The sequence below is a fragment of the Scyliorhinus torazame genome, chromosome 5, assembly GCF_047496885.1.
Source record: "Scyliorhinus torazame isolate Kashiwa2021f chromosome 5, sScyTor2.1, whole genome shotgun sequence".
In the NCBI taxonomy this organism is placed as follows: Eukaryota; Metazoa; Chordata; class Chondrichthyes; order Carcharhiniformes; family Scyliorhinidae; genus Scyliorhinus; species Scyliorhinus torazame.
This window is the reverse complement of record NC_092711.1, coordinates 167,499,844-167,517,214: the sequence shown is the minus strand read 5'-3', so window position 1 is coordinate 167,517,214 and position 17,371 is coordinate 167,499,844. Positions and strand designations below refer to the sequence as shown.

General features: G+C 46.1%; 1 protein-coding gene across 2 annotated transcripts; it reads left to right on the top strand.

Annotated features, from left to right (window-relative positions):
• The first annotated feature begins 3,671 nt into the window (after positions 1-3,671).
• On the top strand, positions 3,672-13,398 carry LOC140422302 (uncharacterized). Of its 2 annotated transcripts, none has more exons than XM_072507328.1 (2): positions 3,672-3,827; positions 7,303-13,398. In XM_072507328.1, the coding sequence occupies exon 2, from the start codon at positions 7,668-7,670 to the stop codon at positions 8,841-8,843; it is 1,176 nt and encodes a 391-aa protein (XP_072363429.1). In that variant the 5' UTR covers positions 3,672-3,827; positions 7,303-7,667; the 3' UTR covers positions 8,844-13,398. The 2 variants fall into 2 exon arrangements, with proteins under 2 accessions (XP_072363429.1, XP_072363430.1); XM_072507329.1 differs by having other exon boundaries at positions 3,713-3,814.
• Positions 13,399-17,371: the final 3,973 nt, after the last annotated feature.

The window sequence follows — 17,371 nt, the reverse complement described above, 5'->3', positions numbered from 1 at the left end:
TGCCATGATTCCCGCCCCTGCCGAATATCCGGTGCCGGAGAATTTGGCAAACGGCGGGGGCGGAATTCACGCCAGCCCCCGGCGATTCTCCAACCCGGTGGGGGGGTCGGAGAATCCCGCCCCTGTTTCTGGGAGGGCAGTTTACGAGCTTTGAGGGGCTGACTGATATGTTTGGATTGGCGTGGGGAGAATGTTTCAGGTATATGCGGGTGCTGGACTTTGCAAGGAAGGTCTTCCCGATCTTCCCAATAGTGCCTGTCTCCTCGCTGTTGGAGGCTGTGCTGTCAGCGGACGCGGGTGGGGGGTTGTGGAGAGGGGTTCGTCTCGGTGATTTACAGGAGTGTTTTGGAGGAGGATGGCGTGTCCATGGAGGGGTTAAGGCAAAGTGGGAGGAAAAGCGCTGGAGGAGGGAGTGTGCTTTGAGGTGCTTCGGAGGCTAAATGCCTCGACTTTGTGTGCGAGGCTGGGGCTGATGCCACTGAAGGTGGTGTACAAGGTGCACCTTACAAAGTCTTGTGGTCTTGGCACCTTCAGGTGATGCCACCTAAGACAGAGTAAATAAAATCAGGAATACTCAGGAAGTATCAATTCGAGGAGCATAGATCTCTCAGAGATAACAAAGGAATAGATCAGAGTTTTAGCAACAGATGCTCTGAGCCTTGGGTGGAGTCAGGCAATGTTACTGAGGTGGAATCCAGTCTTCAAGATGATGTAAATATGTGGTTGGGAGCAAGTCACGGGGTCAAATATCACACCAACCATTTGGACAATCTCTTTCAGACTCAATACAGTTGTCAGGATGAGGTTTGAAGTCAGTGGCTAATAAATGGAGTTTGTTACAGGGGCTGAACGCAATGTCTTCCCAATACTGAAGTGGAGAAAGTTTCTGCTCACCCATTACTTACTGTCAGAACTGTGTGTGCCTTGGAGGGGAATCTAGATGTGATGGTGTTCACAGACCCGATACCCTGGTCCTTCAAGGAGGCGGAGGTTGAGGGTTTGGGAGATTCTGTCAATGTTCTGGTTAGATTTTGGAAATATAAATTCCCTCTCCTTCTCCACCTCTGCTCTCAATCTTTTCTCACTCTCCTCCCCCCACAGAGGCCTGAAACTTTTCTGGCCCAGACGTGTGGAAGGTTCCCTTCCCTGAACGACATCAGTGAATCGGTTGTTCTTTTGTGAAGATCTGGCAGTTTTCAAGGTGACCTTTTCCTAGTGCCGGCCTCACAAATGACCAGATTTCAGCTCAATTTCACAACCCACCTTTGTGTTCTTCTGGATTTTCTCTCACTCCTTTTTTCTGTCCAAACTGATTTCACAGGATATTGGAAGGGGAAGGTTTGTATTCGGGAAATATCACATCAGGATCTAATGGAGTCGCTTAAGTTATCATTACTGAATATCAGCAGGTTTTGAACATAATATAAGAACATAAGAACTGGAAGCAGGAGTAGGCCATCTGGACCTTTGAGCCTGCTCCGCCATTCAATGAGATCATGGCTGATCTATTGTCGACTTAGCTCCACTTCCCCGCCAGAACTACCATAAGCCTTTATTCTTCAAAAAACTATCTATCTTTATCTTGAAAACATTTAATGAAGGAGCTTCAACTGCTTCACTGGGCAGGGAATTCCATCAATTCACATGGAAGGAAAAAACACCGTTCACAGTGGAGAGAAACCATACATGTGTTGTGTGTGTGGACGAGGTTTCAGCCAATCTTCTGGCCTGTCAAGACACAAGCGCATTCACACTGGCGCAAAACCGTGGAAATGTGGGGATTGTGAGGTGGCATTTGGTTTCCTGTCTGAGCTGGAAACTCATTGATGCACTCACACTGGGGAGTGACCATTCATCTGTTCCGTGAGTGGGAAGGGATCTACTTGGTCATCAAACCTGCTGACGCAACAGCGGGTTCACACTGGGAGAAGCTGTTCACCTGCTGTGTGTGTGGAAAAGGATTCACTGATTCATCCAAGCGACCTAAACAGCAGCGAGTTCACACCGGGGGAGACCATTTGCCTGCACTGAGTGTGGGAAGGGATTCACTCATATATCCACCCTGCTGAGACACCAGCGAGTTCACTTTTACTGCAACAAACAAACGAGAAGCAACAATGCCTAAACATTATTTTTACAGGGAACGTATCCCTTAAACTATAAATAGAATGTTGCCCTTTTACTTTTCACAAAATCAAACATGGTTACATCGCTGAAGTTGTCACTCAATTCTCCTGGGACCAGCCCAATGTGATTCTTCGTTCCTATGTTTACTTCCATTCTATTCCTTTGCCTGACTGGCAAACCTTCATCCCAGAAGTGTCTTTTGCAGTGATGGTTCTCCTGATGATATTCAGGTCCCGATAAACCAAGTGACTCTTCCAAATAGGGGCTAGGAGCTGGTTTAGCACACTGGGCTAAATAGCTGGCTTTTAAAGCAGACCCACGCTTGCCAGCAGCATGGTTCATTGCCGTACCAGCCTTCCCGAACAGGCGCCGGAATGTGGCGACTTGGGGCTTTTCACAGTAACTTCATTTGAAGCCTACTTCTGACAATAAGTGATTTTCATTTCATTTAATTTCAAATCCTGAAGTGGCGTTAGGTTTTTTTCTGCAAATCTTCATCTAATATCCTGTAAAAGGAATTGACAAACGAAAATTGAGAACAGGCAATTCTAGTTTCCATCCAACACACTCTCCCTCCATTTTCACTCTGCTGTATGTAATATTCATCCTCCTAATTATCTAAAGGTGCTGATTCCGGCTGACTGACAGATCCCTGCTCACTGCTTCCCATCTTGGAGAGGCCTGAAAATCTCCATGCAGACTGCCAGACATAAATGTGTCTATATTACTGAACTCTAAATGTGTGGAAAATACAGACTAGATTCACTTCCTTTCTCTACAGTTGCTGCAAGTTACCAATGACTCCTCAGGCCGGGATCGAACCCAGGTCCAGAATCGAACCCAGGTCCTCAGCACCGTATAGACAGCAGTGCTAACCACTGGGCCACAGTGCTGCCCTATTCAAAACAGAGTTGAGGAAAAACTGCTTCTCCCAAGGGCTGTGAATCTGTGGAATTCACTACCCCAGAGTGCGGTGGAGCTGGGACAGTGAGTAAATTTAGGGAGGAGTTGGACAGATTGTTAATTGGGTCGAAGGGTTCTGAAGAACTCTCAGGACCGGGAAGAAAAGGCCAGGATGAGATCAGCCATGATGGAATGGCAGAGCAGATCAATGGGCCAAATGGCCTAATCCTGCTCCTATACCTTATGAACTTCTGAAAGGGGGAGACATTGATTTGCTCCCAGATGTTGGTAGAAGAGGAAGTTTTAGTCTGAAACCCTTCAACCTCCACATTGTGACATCACAAAGGCCCTCATTCTCTAAATCAGCCAATACGAATCAATCCGCTCCGCGGTGACGTCACTGCATTAGAGCGCACACGCCGGCGCGCAGACACGCGAGCCCAGCCCCCACCCTCTGTTTCCTCGCCCCCAAAACTTCCTCGAGATGGTTTCCAGGCAACCGCCTGACAGTTCCGGCCGTCGGTGGTTTTCCCATCCCCTGACCCGGGATTGCGCATGTCTCAGGGAGTGGGGATGCTGCGCATGCGCATGTGAGCTCTCTTCCGCTGACCTTACCGCTCAGATGCTGACCAATGGGAAAATTTGGAGGACCGGAAAGACTCTGCCCCTCCGCCAATCAGAGCTCCACCATTGTCTCAATGCGGAAGCTGGACATGGAGGTTTTTGCCGAGCAAAGCTGTTGTTCCCCCAACCTTGAATGAGCTTGAGCTGCACACAGACTCCTGTCTCCAACATCTGTGAGTAAAACACTTTCTTTTCTCCCCCTTTCCATTTCTTTTCTCATTCTCACCTTCAATTGGTCACTTGCAGCAACTGAAGGGAACGGAAGTGAATTCAGGGAGGGTCAGACTCTGGAAAGGTTGGCCCAGGCCTCTCTCTCTCTTAAAGACATTGACATCCTTTGCTCCCTCAGCTTGGCACATTTATTTGTCTGGCTAAAAGGATGGTCTGTTCCTAATGTTCACAATTAAAGGGCTGGTTTCCCCAGGAGATGGCTGACATTTAAGGGGTCAGTAAACAGGCCAAATCAAACCCAGCCAATTACTTCCCTGTCGGAATACTCTCCATCATCAGCATAGTGATGGAAGGAATCATCAAAGGCCCTATTAAGTGGCACTTATTCTGCAATAACCTGCTCCTGGACGCTCAGTTTGGGTTCCGCCAGTGTCACTCAGCTCCTGACCTCATTACAGCCTTGGTTCAAACTTGGACGAAAGAGCTGAATGCCAGAAGTGAGGTGAGAGTGACTCCCCTTGACATCAAGGCAGCATTTGACTGAGTATTGCATCAAGGAGCCCCAGCTAAACTGGAGTCAATGGGAATCAGGGGATAATTCTTCACGGGTTGGAGTCATACCTGGCACAAAGGAAGATGGGTGTGGTGATTGGAGGTCAATCATCTCAGCTCCAGGACTTCACTGCAGGATTTCCTCAGGTCAGTATCAGAGGCCCAACCATCTTCAGCTGCTTCATTAATGATCTCCTTTCCATCATAAGGTGAGAAGTGGTGATGTTTGCGGATGACTGCACAATGTTCAGCACCATTCTCAACTCCTCAGATAATGAAGCAGTCCGTGTCCAAATTTAGTAAGACTTGGACAATATCCAGACTTGGGCTGATAAGTGACAAGTTACATCCGTTGCTACACAAGTGCCAGGCAATGACCATCTCCGACAAGAGAGGATCTAACCACCACCCCTTGACATTCAGTGGCATTCCCATCACTGAAACCCGCACAACCAACATCCTGGGGGTTACCATTGATCAGAAACTGAACTGGACTAGCCATATTAATACTGTGGTTACCATGGCAGATCAAGGGCTGGGAATCTTATGGCGAGTAACACGCCTCCTGATGCCCCAAAGCCTGTCCACCAGACATCTACAAGCACATGTTAGGAGTGTAATGGAATACACTCCACTTTGTTGGATGAGTACAGCTCCAACAACACGCAAGAAGCTCGAATCTATCCAGGACAAAGCAGCCTGATTGATTGCGCCGCCTTCCGCAAACATTCAAACCTTCCACCACCGACAAGCAGTAGCAGCCATGTATACCATGTCCAAGATATACTGCAGTAACTCATAAAGGTTCCTCAGACAGCACCTTCCAAACCCACAACCATCTAGAAGGACAAGAGCAGCAGATACCTGGGAACCTCACCACCTGGAGGTTTGCTTCCAAGTTACACACCACCCTGACTTGGAAATATATTGCCGTTCCTTCACTGTCCCTGGGGCAACATCCTGGAATTCCCTCCAGAACAGCACAGGGGATGTAGGGCAGCATGGTGGAGCAGTGGTTAACGCTGCTGCCTCAAGGCGCCGATGTCCCAGGTTCGATCCCGGCTCTGGGACCATGTGTAGTTTGTACACTCTCCCCCGTGTTTGCGTGGGGTTTCGCCCCCACAACCCAAAGATGTGCAGGTAAGGTGGATTGGCCATGCTAAATTGCCCCTTAATTGGAAAAAAATGAATTGGGTAATTCAAATTTATAAAAAACAAATTAAAAAAAAAAACAGCACAGGGGATGTACCTACACCTCAAGGACTGCAGCAGTTCAAGAAGGCAGCTCACCACTACTTTGGAAGGGCAACTGGGGATGGGCAATAAATGTTGGCCTGACCAGCATTGTCCACATGCCGTAAATTAATTTTTAAAAATTTAATATCGGACAAAGATATGTCTAGTGTTGTTATATGGTACGTATTATATATATTATTGGTGGTTCTGTAATAAAATAAATGTATTATTATTTCTAGTTTTGTAATATAGTACTGTACCTACATTATATATTTCCAGTCATACAGTCATTGCAGCACTGACAGAATCCATTTGGGAACTCAAGTCAATGCTGACTCTCTGTACAGCAATCCAGTCAGTCCCATTCCCCCTCGATATCCCTGTTCACCTGCAAGTTTATTTTCTTGAAGTGACCATCCTATTTTATTTTAAATTATGAATCATCTCAATAACTTCCACAACCCTTGTGTGCAGTGAGTTCCCTGTCATGACCACTCCATGACTAAATAAAATTCTTCCTCAAGAATTTCCCCATCTCTAATCTGTAAATGTACTTATATGGAGATTTTCTACTCTTGTACAGGTTTTAGTGAGTTTAGATTTGTTGATCAGCACCTTCAGGAAAATTGGGAGGGAAAGTAAGTGAATACAGTCTGTATATTACACACACTTTCAACAAAAGAACAAAGAAATGTACAGCACAGGAACAGGCCCTGCGGCCCTCCAAGCCCGTGCCGACCATTCTGCCCGACTAAACTACAATCTTCTTCACTTCCTGGGTCCGTATCCCTCTATTCCCATCCTATCCATGTATTTGTCAAGGTGCCCCTTAAATGTCACTATCGTCCCTGCTTCCACCACCTCCTCCGGTAGCGAGTTCCAGGCACCCACTACCCTCTGCGTAAAAAACTTGCCTCGTACATCTACTCTAAACCTTGCCCCTCTCACCTTAAACCTATGCCCCCTAGTAATTGACCCCTCTACCCTGTGGGAAAGCCTCTGACTATCCACTCTGTCTATGCCCCTCATAATTTTGTATACCTCTATCAGGTCTCCCCTCAACCTCCTTCGTTCCAGTGAGAACAAACCGAGTTTATTCAACCGCTCCTCATAGCTAATGCCCTCCATACCAGGCAACATTCTGGTAAATCTCTTCTGCACCCTCTCTAAAGCCTCCACATCCTTCTGGTAGTGTGGCGACCAGAATTGAACACTATACTCCAAGTGTGGCCTAACTAAGGTTCTATACAGCTGCAATATGACTTGCCAATTCTTATACTCAGTGCCCCGGCCAATGAAGGCAAGCATGCCGTATGCCTTCTTGACTACCTTCTCCACCTGTGTTGCCCCTTTCAATGACCTGTGGACCTGTACTCCTAGATCTCTTTGACTTTCATCCAGTAACATAGACATATATCTGTCTGGCAGCCTGCATGAAGATTTTCAGGTCTCTGTGTCCAGGACAGGAAGTTTGGATCTGTCAAACAGCCTGAATCAGCACCTTCAGGAGAATTGGGAGGGTGAATATTAGATACAGCAGAGTGAGAATAGAGGGAGAGTGTGTGGGATAGAGATTTAGAGCATTTCAGGGAAAGAGAGAGGAAAGAATGTTCGATATAAACTAGAATTGTCAGTTCTGAGTTTCTATCCTGTACTGACAATGATTACTATTGTAAAATCTGTTTGCAGGAAGTTAGAACGAGAGGAGTTTGAGGCCGATATCTCAAACTAAATATCATGTCAAGAACTGACTGAGTCACTCAATTCTTGGGAACTGAAGATCATCGGCCTTTGAATCTAGAAGGAGAAATGCTTGTCTATTCTGTCTGCTTCAAGATATTTTAAACATCAGTGTGTCTGGAAAAGCACTGAGACACACACACACCCATGTGGGACTATTACAGAGCACTGACTGTGGAAAGAGCTTTAACCAGTGACACAGCCTGAAAAAATACTACACCATTCACAGCAGGGAGAGACTGTATATGTGTTGTGTGTGTGGATGAGGCTTCAACTGATCATCCAACGTGGTGAGACGCAAGATCACCCGGACCATGGAGAAACCATGGAAATGTGAGGATTGTGGGAAGGGATTCAAAGGGCCGAACGAGCTGGAAAGGCATCAATGCAGTCTCACTGGAGAGAAGCCGTTCACCTGCTCTGACTGTGGGAAGGGATTCACTCAGTTATCCAGACTGCAGAGACACCAGAGAGTTCACACTGGAGAGAAGCCTTTCACCTGCTCTCAGTGTGAAAAGAGATTCACTCACATTGGCAACCTGCGGAGACACGAACAAGTTCACACTGGGGAGAGGCCGTTCATCTGCTCTGACTGTGGGAAGGGATTCACTCAGTTATGCAGACTGCAGAGCCACCAGAGAGTTCACACTGGGGAGAGGCCTTTCACCTGCTCTCAGTGTACAAAGGGATTCACTGACATTGGCAACCTGCGGAGACACGAACGAGTTCACACTGGAGAGAGACCGTTCACCTGCTCTCACTGTGAAACGGATTTCATTGATAGTGTCAGGCTGCGGAGACACGAACGAATTCACACTGGAGAGAGGCCTTTCACCTGCTCTCAGTGTGAAAAGGGATTCACTGACATTGGCAGCCTGCGGAAACACGAACGAGTTCACACTGGAGAGAGGCCTTTCACCTGCTTTCAGTGTGAAAAGGGATTCATTGATATTGGCAACCTTCGTAGACACGAACGAGTTCACACTGGAGAGAGGCCTTTCATCTGCTCTCAGTGTGAAAAGGGATTCAATGTCATTGGCAACCTGCGGAGACACGAACGAATTCACACCGGGGAGAGGCCATTCATCTGCTCTGTGTGTGATAAGGGATTCATTCAGTTATGCAGACTGCAGAGCCACCAGAGAGTTCACACCGGGGAGAAGCCGTTCATCTGTCCTGTGTGTGATAAGGGATTCACTGAATTATCCAGCCTGCAGAAACACAATGTCACTCACACCAAGAGCAGGCCCTTTGAATGCTCTGACTGCAGGAAGGGTTTCAAAAGCTCACAGCTACTGATGTCCCACCAGCGCATTCACTCTGAGGAGAGACCGTTCAGCTGCTCTCATTGCACAAAGAGGTTTAGAACCTCATCCAACCTGATAAAACACGAGCGAGGTCACACCGGGGAGAGCCTGTTCACCTCTCCGACTGTGAAAAGATTAACTCGGTCATCACTTGCTGAGCCACAATGTCACTCACACCAATGAGAGACCCTTTAAATGCTCCGACTGTGGGAGTGGGTTTAAAAGCTCTCTGGTACTGATGTCCCACCAGCGCATTCACACTGAGGAGAAACTGTTCAGCTGCTCTCTCTGCACAAAGGTTTCAAACGTCATCCACATTGCGGAGACACCAGTGAGGTCACACTGGAAAGAAGCCATTCACCTGCTCTCACTGTGGGGAGGGATTCACTCAGTCGTCCAACATGCTGAGACACCAAAGGGTTCACAAGTGATGATGGGTTAAATTCTGCTGTTATTCCTGCTGTTAATCACATCCAGGACTGAAGTGGGTGGAGGGATTTGTCTTCTCATCAACTCCTCCTGCTGCTAGGATGTGGCGATCCTGGCGAACTACTGCTCCCCGGACCTGGAATACCCGACTGTGAAGTGCCGTCCATACTACCTTCCATGGGAATTCTCTTCTGCGATCATCACGGCGGTCTACATCCCACCCCAGGCGGAAGTGAAGAAGGCGCTTGATGAATTGTAACCGCTATAAATAACAATGAAGCAGAATACCCGGAGGCCTTGTTCATTGTGGCCGGGGACTTTAACCAGGCCAACCTCGAGTGTATTGCCAAAATTCCACCAATACATCTCCTGTCCCGACAGGGGCCCCAACATCCTTGACCACTGCTACACAAACATCAAGGGCGCCTCTCGATCCGTCCCCTGACTGCACTTCGGAAAATCGGAGCACAAGACGGTGCTCCTTCTCCCGGCATACAAGCAGAAACTGAAGCGGAGAATCCGGTTAAGAAGGTCGTGCAACGCTGGTCCGAGGCAACAGAAGAGCTCCCACGTGACTGCTTGGAGTCAGTGGACTGGTCCATATTCAAGAACCCCGCAGCCAACCTAAACAAGTATACCAGCACCGTCACAGACTTCATCAGCAAGTGTGTAGAAGATTGTGTGTCAAAGAAGGTAGTACGTACGTTACCCAACCAGAAACCATGGTTTAATCGGGAGATTCACTCCCTGTGGAAGGGCACGTCTGAGGCATTCAAGACAGGCGACCCTGACCTAATCAAAAGATCTAGGTATGACCTCCGCAAAGCCATCACAGACTCCAAGAGACAACACCAGGACTCCCAAGAGACAATACCAGACTAAGCTGGAATCACAGATTAACGACATGGACTCTCGTTGGTTGTGGAAAGGCTTAAATAACATAATGGGTGCAAAGTAAAGCCGAGTAGAGTCTTCAGCAGCAGCGCAACCCTCCCCGACAAACTCTGCGTTCTATGCTTACTTCGAGCAGGAAACCAACAAACCTTGGACACACCCATGCCCACCGTCATAGCCTCCAAAGCCAGATTGGCCTTCTTGAAAGTGAACCCTCGGTAAGCGACAGGTCCTGACGGGATCCCTGCCATGCACCCAGATCCTGCGCTGACCAACTGACGGGTGTGTTTGCGGACATCCTCAACCTCTCCCTACTCCGTTCTGAGGTTCCCACCTGCTTCAAGAAGACCACCATCATACCGGTGCCAAAGAAGAACCAGGCAACGTGCCTCAATGAATACCGTCCGATGGCCTTGACATCGATCATTATGAAATGCTTAGACCACAGCTGGAGTAATGTGTGCAGTTTTACTCCCCTTACCTTAGGAAAGGTATTGCCACAGAAGAACAGCAACAAAGTTTCACCAGACTTGTTCCAGGTTTGACAGGACTGTCCTATGAAGAGAGATTGGGGATACTAGGTCTTTTTTCTCTAGAGTTTCAAGGAATGAGGGATTTAATTGAAACTTATAAAATCCATAAAGGAATAGACAGAGGAGGTGCAGGCGAGATGTTTCCCTGGGTTGGAGAGTCTGGAACCAGGGGACACAATTTCAAAATAAGGGGGAAGCCACTTAGGACCGGTCTCGGAGGAGACATTTCTTTACTCCGAGGGTTGTGAATCTTTGGAATTCTCGACCCCAGAGGGCTGTGGGAGCTCAGTCGCAGAGTGAGTTTAAAGCAGAGACTCACAGATTTCTAAATCCCAATAACACAAAGAGATATGGGGATAGTGGGGGAAAAGGCATTGAAGTGGTTGACCAGCCATGATCGTATTGAATGGTGGAGCAGGCTCGACGGGCTGAATGGCCAACTCCGGCTCCGATGATATAAAGATGGGTAGGAAAGTAAATTGTGAAGAGGACATAAGGAGACTACAAAGGGATATGGATAGGTTAAGTGAGTGGGAAAAGATCTGCCAAATGGAGAATAATGTGGGAATATGTAAATTTGTCCTTGTTGGCCAGAAGTATAAAAAAGCTTATTATCTAAATGCTGCGTGATTGCAGAGCTCTGAGATTCAGAGGGATCTGGGTGGCTGAGAGCATGAATCACAAAAGGCGAGTATACAGGAACAGCAAGTAATTAGGAAAGCTAATAGAATGTTATTGTTTATTGTGAGGGGAATTGAATACAAAAGTAGGGAGGTTATGCTTCAGTTATACAGGACATTGGTGAGACCACATCTGGAGCACTGTGTACAGTATTACTCTCATTTAAGGAATGATGTAAATGTGTTGGAAGCAGTTCAGAGAAGGTTTACTGGACTCATACCTGGAATTGGAGGCTGGTCTTATGAGGAATGATTGGACAGGCTGTTTAGGTGACTTGATTGAACCGCATAAATCCTGAGGGGCCTTGACAGGGTGGATGTGGAAAGGATGTTTCCTCTTGTGGGAGGATCTAGAAATTGGAGTCACTTTAAAAGTAATAACTTGCCCATTTAAGGCAGAGGAGAACTTTTTTCTCTGAGGGTTGGGAGTCTTTGGAACTCTCTTCCTCAAACGGCAGTGGAAGCAGAGTCTTTGAATATTTTGAAGACTGAGTTGAATAGATTCTTGATAATCAAGGGGGTGAAAGATTATTGGGGGGTCGGCGGGAATGTGGAGTTGAGGTTACTATCAGATCAGCCGGGAACTTATTGAATGGTGGAGCAGGCTCGAGGGGCCGAGTGGCCTACTCCTGCTCCTAATTTGTATGTTATCACATCCTTTCTAATAGATTTTAGCATTTTCCCTCCTGTTGATGTCAGGCTAATGGGTCTGTGGTTCCCTGTTTTTTCTCTCCCTCCTTAAATATTGGGGTTACATTTACCACCTTCCAATCTGCAGGAACCATTTCAGAATCTATAGAATTGTGAAAGATGATCACCAATGTATCCACTATCTCTCCAGCCGCCTCTTTCAACACTCTGGGATGTAGAGCAGCAGCTTTTGGGGATTTATTAACTTTCAACCACATTAATTTCTCCAGTACTACTTTTTCACTAATTCTAATCTCTTTCAGTTCCTCGTGCTCACTGGTCCCTTGGGGGTCTCATATTTTTGGGACAATTTCTGTATCTTCCACCATGAAGACAGACACACATTGTTTAGTTTCTGTGTCATTTCCTCATTCCCCATTATAAACTCTGCTGTCTCTGCCTGGAATGGACCCACATTGGTCTTTGCTAATCTTTCCCTTTTCACATTCCTATTGGAGCTTTTCCAGTTCTCCCCAGTTTGCTCTCACATTCTATTTACTCATTATGAGTTTCTTGATCCTCCTTTGCTGAATTCTCAAACAAGTTTCCAATCCTCAGGGTTGCACTTATTTTGGCAACTATATGAGTGATAAGATCTATTTTATCTTCAAAAATGAGACCAAGATCTGGTTGATTGGAGGTGTCCAAAAATACAACTTTATTGCTAATTATCCACCTTGATTCTCTTGCATAAAAATAAATCAAAATGCAGATCAAATAATACATCAAAACATAATAAAGAGAGTTAAACAAAAACATGAGAAAATATTAGGAAATCAATAGATGGTTCATAATTTCATAAAGCATGAATACAGAAGAAACTTTAGTCATGAAACTTTATTCTTAAAGAAATTCTTATCAATGGTCTAACCCCTTATTGGTTTCAAATTCTCAGCTGAGGCTTCCTGATTTATTCAAAAAACTCTCCGTCACTTGGAGCATGATTTGTTATCCAGGCATTGGTCATTACTTAAGATTCATTAATATCTATCAATTTAATTAAATGTCTACATGTTCCTGCCACATGTACCAATCCTCTGAAGATAAGGTGTTCTGCATTAACCTTGCTTGTTGCTCAGGCTTTGCTACATTTTGTGAATGTTTCTGTTGCTGAGGCTGCGATACTTTTTCACTACTACATGTATTTGTAGAACAATGGTTTATTCATTACGAGGGCTTTTATGCAACTTTTCTTGAAACCGTGTTAGATTCTGACACATCAAGTTGCTGTACAGCAATTCTCATATTTTTATATGAAACAATGACTTTGCCTTGTGGATATTCCATTTTCTGTCTGTATGTATACTGAATTTAAGAATTATACTGCATTGATTCTTCAAGGTACCAATAAATCAGTGAAGCAATAAACCTATAATCTATCAATGAGCCTCTTCCTTTGACCTAATGGAATCTTTAATTTTTCTTGTTAGCCACGGTTGCGTCACTTTCCCTGTTGGATTTTTGTTTCTGAAAGGAATCTATATTTTATATAAATATGTGTAATTCTTTAAATGCGATTGCCTGTGTATCATTACACATTTTATTGTATGTTCCCAATCAACTTGCCCCTCATAGCTTGACAGTTTCCTTCTGTGACAGAACCATGTAACCACCAAAGCCTATCTTCATCTAAACCTGCATGCTTTGGGGTTCCAAACAGAAACAGGAACTATCTGGCATCTACCTTCCAAACACCCTTTCACTCTGTGATCCTTATGAAATTTGACACAAGGCTCAAAAGCATCAGTCGTGAGAAGGCCAGTCCAGCAGAAAGAAACCCTCCGACCCTCCCCATTGACCAACTGTCAGAATGAACAAAATGCAGTCCTGGATGTAATTGAGGAGCAACAATAACAGCAGAATCCAACCCCTGTAATCAATTGTGAACTTGTTGGTGCCTCAGCAGGTACGAGGAAACACAATCCCTTGCTACACTGAGAGCAGGTGAACGGCCTCTCCCCAGTGTGAACTTGCTGGTGTCTCGGCAATGTGGATGATTCACAGAATCCCTTCCTACACTGAGAGCAGATGAATGGCCTCTCCCCAGTGTGAACCCACTGGTGCCTCTGCAGGCTGGATAATTGAGTGAATCCCTTCCCACACTGAGAGCAGGCGAATTGTTTCTCCCCAGTGTGAACTCGCTGATGTCTCCGCAGGGTGAATGACTGACTGAATCCTTTCCCACAAAGAGAGCAGCTGAATGGTCTCTCCCCAGTGTGAATGCGCTGATGAGCTTCCAGTGCAAATAGGAGCTGCAGTCGACCATTTGGCACATTGAACTTGCTCAACCCTGTCATGAGCTCAATGGCCGATCTAGCTCAGCACCATTTCCCCACACTATTCCCCATTTCCCTTGGTGACTTCAACATCTCGAAACCTATCAACTCGATCTGGATAATACTTGATGAATGAGGCTCCATAGTCCTCTGGAGTAGAAAATTCCAAAGTTTCACCACATCTTCGAGTGAAGAATTCACTCCTCATCTTAACTTTCAGTCCATTTTCCTTCCTGTTCCCCATGATCCTCAACTCCCTCATCAATCAGAATTCTGTCTAACTTCACGGCACCAAGGACCCAAGTTTGATCCCGGCCCTGGGTCACTGTCCGTGTGGAGTTTGCACATTCTCCCCGTGTCTGTGTGGGTCTCATCCCCACAACCCAAATATGTGCAGGGTAGGTGGATTGGCCATACTAAATTGGCCCTTAATTGGAAAAAACATGAATTGGGTACTTTAAATTTAAAAAAGATGTTTTGGTGAGAGGGGGGTGGCGTCACAATCAAATCCAGTGACTACCCACATGTACTTTGTGTCAGTTTGGGGTCAATGTCCACCCCCTCATTTTTCATCCGAGTCTCATAAGGTTGGAGATGGCTCTGGACAAGTAATGGCGGGCGCAGCTCCCACAATCCTCCCATGCTGGTGAAACTGCTCTATCCCAGGTGGATGGGTGGTCTGGAACTGCACATGTCCAAGGGAGAGGGACCCTTAATTGAAAACAAAAACAGAGAACTTATAATAAAACAACTAATTCCAAAGATAAACTTTGAGGTAAGAGATTACTGAAAATATATAACATGGTTACAGTACAATATTACAAGAGTAGAAATAATAATAAATGTTCTTTACAGGTCCAGACGGAGTGACTGGGAAGAGGGGTAACCCCAGGTTAAAGACGTGTGAAATGTCTCCAGCCAGGACAGTTGGTAGGATTTCGCAAGCCCAGGCAGATGGTTTGGGGGGTGGGGGGTGGGGGGTGAATGTAATGCGACATGAATCCAAGGTCTTGGTTGAGGCCGTACTCACGTGTGCGGAACTTGGCTATAAGTTTCTGCTCGGCGATTCTGCATTATTAGGCTTGCAAAATCCTACCAACTGTCCTGGCTTGAGACAATTCGCACCTCTTTATAACCTGTAATTATCCCTCTCTCCAATCACTCCGTCTGGACCTGTAAAGACTTAATTACCTGCTAAGACTCGCATTCAAAAGTATCGTCTTGCATCATTGACTTTGTCTGTATCTATGTTTCTGGAACCCACCTCTTCATTCACCTAAGGAACAGTGCTCCGAAAGCTAGTGATTCGACTAGTGTTGGACTTTAACCTGGTGTTGTAAGACTTCTTACTTTTACTTTAACACAATGAACAACCACACTCCATGGTAACGTCGCTGAAGTTGTCACTCAATTCTCCTGGAACCAATCCAGTGTGATGCTTCGTTCCTGTGTTTACTTCCATTCTATACCTTTGCCTGACTGGCAGCCCTTAACCCCAGAGGCGTCTTTTGCTGTGATGGTTTCCTGATGATATTCAGGTCCCGATAAACCAAATGACTCTTCCAAATCCTGAAGTGACGTTTTTTTCTTCAAATCTTCGTCTAATATCCTGTAAAATGCAAGTTGAGAACAGACAATTCTAGTTTCCATTCTCACTCTACTGTACGTAATATTCATCCTCCCAAATCTCAGAAGGTGCTGATTCAGGCTGATTGACAGATCCATGCTCACTGCTTCCTGTCCTGGGCAGAGGCCTGAAAATCTCCATGCAGGCTGCAAGACAAAAATATGTCTATAATACTGAACTCAACATGTGTGCAACATACAAACTTCCTTTCGCTTCAGTTGCTGCAAGTCACCAAAGTCCCCTCAGAATGAGAAAAGAAATGGAAAGGAAAAGTAGATTTGGAGAGGCTACTCCCTCTTAATAATAATAATAATCGAGGGCAGCACAGTGGCGCAGTAGGTTAGCACTGCGGCCTCACAGCACTGAGATCCCAGGTTCGATTCCAGCTCTGGGACACTGTGTGGAGTTTGCACATTCTCCCCGTGTTTGCGTTGGTTTTGTCCCCATAACCAAAACGATGTGCAAGCTAGGTGGATTGGCCACGCTAAATTGCCCCTTAATTGGGGAAAAAAAATGAATTGGGTACTCTAAAATTTTAAAATAATACTAATAATCTTTATTATTGTCACAAGTCGGCTTACATTAACACTGCAATGGGGCGGTACGGTGACGCAGTGGTTAGCTCTGCCGCCTCACGGCGCCGAGGTCCCAAGTTCGATCCCAGATCTGGGTCACTGTCCGTGTGGAATTTGCATATTCTCTCTGTGTTTGCCTGGGTTTTGTCCACACAACCCACAGTTGTGCAGGGTAGGTGGATTGAACACGCTAAATTGCCCCTTAATTGGAAAAGATGAATTTAGTAATCTAAATTTAAAAAAAAAACACGGCAATGAAGTTACTGTGAAACTTCCCGTGTCGCCACAATCTGACACCTGTTAGGGTACACAGAAGGAGAATTCAGAATGTTCAATTCACCTAACCGCACGTCTTTCAGGCATTCTAGAACAAGAGGTAATAGTCTGAGGGTAAGATGGGCAGCATGGTAGCACAGTGGTTAGCACCGTTGCTTCACATCTCCAGGGTCCCAGGTTCGATTCCGGCTTCGGTCACTGTCTGTGGAAATCTGCACCTTCTCCCCGCGTCAGCGTAGGTTTTGTACGGGTGCTCCGGTTTCCTCCCACAGTGCAAAGATGTGCAGGTTACGAGGATTGACCAAGATAAATTGCCCTTAGTGTTCAAAAAGGTTAGGTGGAGGTTCCAGGGGCGGCTATGGAGGAGTAAGTCACACATTTGGTGCTTTTGGACCTTTCCCCCCAACTTTTTTGTACTTTTGAGTGCTAGTTCGGAAGGCATAGGCACTCAGGCATTGACTCCAGACACAGGTGTATGGAATTAAGAAGCAGAAAGAATCGCAAACAGTTGAAGAAGTGGGCAAACAAGGGCAGTGTACAAGCTGCTGCTGAGGACAATATGGCCGACGTCCGGACCCTTAATGCAGACAGCCCAGCCAACAACGGAGCATCTGTTGAAGGTCATTCATGAGGGCTTTAATGCTTTGCAGCGGAACAGTATAGACCCGATTCAGAAGTATATCGAGGGCCCTGAGCACAGGCTGGATGCCCAGGATCGTACGATCCAGAAG

Coding starts and splice junctions, on each gene's coding strand:
- LOC140422302 (XM_072507328.1), top strand. CDS start 7,668: ATGGAGAAACCATGGAAATGTGAGGATTGTGGGAAGGGATTCAAAGGG.